This window comes from Ipomoea nil, unplaced genomic scaffold (assembly GCF_001879475.1).
Source record: "Ipomoea nil cultivar Tokyo-kokei standard unplaced genomic scaffold, Asagao_1.1 scaffold0114, whole genome shotgun sequence".
Classification (NCBI taxonomy): Eukaryota; Viridiplantae; Streptophyta; class Magnoliopsida; order Solanales; family Convolvulaceae; genus Ipomoea; species Ipomoea nil.
In genome coordinates, this window is record NW_017616542.1 from 810,471 (window position 1) to 813,933 (window position 3,463).

At 50.4% G+C, this 3,463-nt stretch overlaps 1 protein-coding gene across 1 annotated transcript; it reads right to left on the minus strand.

Annotated features, from left to right (window-relative positions):
• Positions 1-699: 699 nt before the first annotated feature.
• On the minus strand, positions 700-2,628 carry LOC109193869. The gene has a single exon (XM_019344720.1). The coding sequence runs from the start codon at positions 2,626-2,628 to the stop codon at positions 700-702; it is 1,929 nt and encodes a 642-aa protein (XP_019200265.1).
• Between the last annotated feature and the right edge of the window lie 835 nt (positions 2,629-3,463).

Consider the following 3,463-nt stretch of genomic DNA (forward strand, 5'->3'; position numbering starts at 1 on the left):
TCACGACCAAAATAAATTGGAATTTAATCAAACTACTTGCTATTTACATATTTTGACAGTCGGTCGAGCCGCCGTGCACAGACAAGCGAGCAATCATCGAACGACATTGCAAACTTTATGCCCGTTCGCAGACGGACATATTGATACCTATTTTACATATACAACAAAAGATGAGCGTGCCCACTCGCAGGTTGAGCCCCCACCCCATCAGAAGTTTTATAACAAAGTCAGTGACGGAATAAGACCAAATTCTCGGAATTCCAAGTGCCATCGATTGCTCTCCCGGTCGTTGTTTCCAATCGGTACGTACCCGAGCGAACGACCGATGTGATTACATATGGTCCCTCCCAATTTTGAGCTAGTCTGCCCCCTTCCAAGGGTTGACTGGCCTCTCTTCGTCGTAGTACATAGTCTCCAACTTGGAAGTATCGTGGATGAACCCGCACGTCTTTAGTACTCTTCACCCTCTTTTGATACTCGGTCATGCGCCAAGCCACAATTTCTCTCTTCTCTTCAACACCATCTAGATCCACAGCCATAGAGTGCTCGTTCTCTTCCGCATTGTAAGATCGTTCTCTGGCTATCGGGATCCATGCCTCGATCGGTAATCGCGCTTCAGCACCATACTAGAGCGAACGGTGTTTCCAACGTTGCCTCTCTAGGGGTCGTGCGATATGTCCAAAGCACATACGGGAGCTCCTAGACCCAACTATGACCAGCTGAGTGTAGCTTCTTCTTCAATCCTTCCAAGATAGTTCGATTAGCATTTTCCACTTGGCCGTTTCCTTGCGGGTAAACCACCAATGATCGGATCGAAGTTGTCCCGATTGTTGCCAAGAAGTTCTGAAAGTACTGGCCCACAAATTGTCGACCGTTATCACTTATCAAATGAATGGGAACGCCAAACCGTGAGATGACATTCCGCCATAAAAACCTGGCACATTGCTGAGAAGTGATCGTGGCCAAGGGCTCGGCCTCAATCCATTTGGAGAAATAATCAATCGCCACGATGACAAAGCGTCGTCGCCCGGACAGCTGCGAAAAAGGCCCCAAGATATCCACCCCCCATCGAGCGAACGGGATGGCGGTCGTGACCGGTTGATAAAAAGTTGCCGGACGACCAGGCATCCGAGCGTACAATTGGCATGTTTCACAACTCTTAGCAAGCTTTTCACAATCTAGCTGAATGGACGGCCAATAGTACCCGATCACCATGATGCGTCGAGCCAGCGATCGACCTCCTTGGTGCGACGAACATATGCCCGAGTGTAACTCATTCATAACCAAGTCTGCTTCAAAAGAATTCAAACATCGCAACAAAGGACAACCATATGATCGTCGGTATAACCGTCCATCTTGCACCTGAAATCTTGGTTCCCTCAATTTCGCCTTTCGCGCCCGTTGTGGAACATCCGGCAACCGGTCATGCTGCAGGTATTCCATCAAATCGGAAATCCATGTTTCCTCAGCCGGTTGAATAGGGGTGACCGGTAAACGGTGAATACTGTGTCTCGGAATCACCAAAATCTGAGCAATCTTAGACATATGCTCGGGTGCGTCATGTGCTAGCTTCGACAGGATATCTGCATCAGCATTATCCAGTCGGGGAACATGACGGACAGTATATGCCCGGAAGAAATTCAATTTCTCCATCCCTAAGTCACGATAAGCTTGTAGCCGTTCTCCGTTGACCTCATAATCACCAAGGACCTGCCCGACCACCAACGCTGAGTCGGTCTGTGCCCGGATATAATCAGCCCCCAATTCCCGAGCGCATTGTAAACCGTTGACAAATGCCTCGTACTCGGCCTCGTTATTGGTCGGGGCAAATTGATACATTAAAGCATAATAGACCATAAACCCCTCTGGGCTCGTGATCACAACTCCTCCACCTGCTCCCTTCTTGCTACTTGACCCATCAGCAGCCAACGTCCACCAAGCCGCTTCAGGATCTTCTTCAACTGGAGGTTGAATTTCCTGAGCGGTGCACTCGACTAAAAAATCGGCCAAAGCCTGGCCTTTGATCGCCGGGCGCGGTCGGTAGTCTATTGCATATTGCGCCAGCATTAACGCCCACTTGACTAAGCGTCCGGATGACGAAGCGGTGCGGAGGACTGCCCCGATCGGTTGGTCCGTCAAAACACGTATGGCTCGTCCTTGGAAATAAGGAGCCAACTTCTTCGCCGCTGTATATAAGGCGTAGACAATCTTTTCTAGTCGGGAGAAACGGAGCTCGGGACCATGGAGCGCGTGGCTCACATAGTAAACCGGTCGCTGCACCCCCTCCAGATCTGTCCGGCATAACACCGCGCTAACAGCTCGATCGGATATGGCTAAGTAGACGTCAAGCTCTTCCCCGGGCTCGGGTTTAGACAGCACGATTGGAGACATCAAATACTCCTTCAAATAATCAAAAGCCGCTCGACATTCACCATCCCACACAAATCCATTGACCTTACAGAGCACTTTAAAGAAAGGTAAAGCGCGCTCAGCCAACTTCGAGAGGAATCTGCTCAAGGCTGCCAATCTCCTGGTCAATTGTTGGACCTCCCAGACGGTTGTGGGTGGTTGCATGTCGACGATTGCTTTAACTTTGGCGGGATTTGGCTCAATCCCCCTCTTCGTCATCATATATCCCAGGAATTTCCCGGTTTGTACAGCGAACGTGCACTTGGTTGGGTTCAAACGTAGCTGGTACGTTCGCATGATCTGGAAGCAGTGTCGGAGATCCCGAGTGTGGTCCGCTCGGTCCCGACTCTTCACCAGCATATCATCAATGTAAGCTTCCATCGTCCGGCCTAGCAGGTCCTCAAAGAGCATGTTGACCATGCGCTGATATGTTGCTCCTGCATTGCGTAGACCGAACGGCATGACCCGGTAACAATATAAACCATTAGGCTTGACGAACGCCGTTTTGCTCTCGTCTTCGTGGCTCATCATAATCTGATGATAACCTTTGAAAGCGTCCATAAAACCCATCAGCTCAGCCCCGGCCGTTTCATCGATCATCTGATGAATGCTCGGCAAGGGGTAGGGATCCAATGGGCACGCTTTATTCAGGTCGGTGAAGTCAATGCACATTCTCCAGGATGGAGGCTTAGGGACCAACACTATATTGGCCACCCACTCGGGATACGTGACCGGGCGAATGTGCCCGATCACGACCATCTTCTTCACCTCTTCACAAACAAACTCTCGGCGATCGGAGGACAAATGTCGAGTCTTCTGAACGATCGGTTTAGCGGTAGGGTCTACAGCCAACCGATGGCAAATAACCGTTCGATCAATCCCGGGCATATCCTCGGGCCCCCATGCGAATATGTCAGCAAACTCCCGAAGTATTGCTAACACCACCAGTCGAAGTTCAGGGGTAAGGGCCCGACCGATCTTAACCTTTCTCTCTGGCTAGTCCTCTGACAAAGGAACCTCCTCGATCTCTTTAGACGGCTCAGGTTGTTCTTTC

What these genes read in the sequence shown, in the direction of transcription:
- LOC109193869 (XM_019344720.1), bottom strand. Translation starts at nt 2,628, where the DNA reads ATGACGAAGAGGGGGATTGAGCCAAATCCCGCCAAAGTTAAAGCAATC.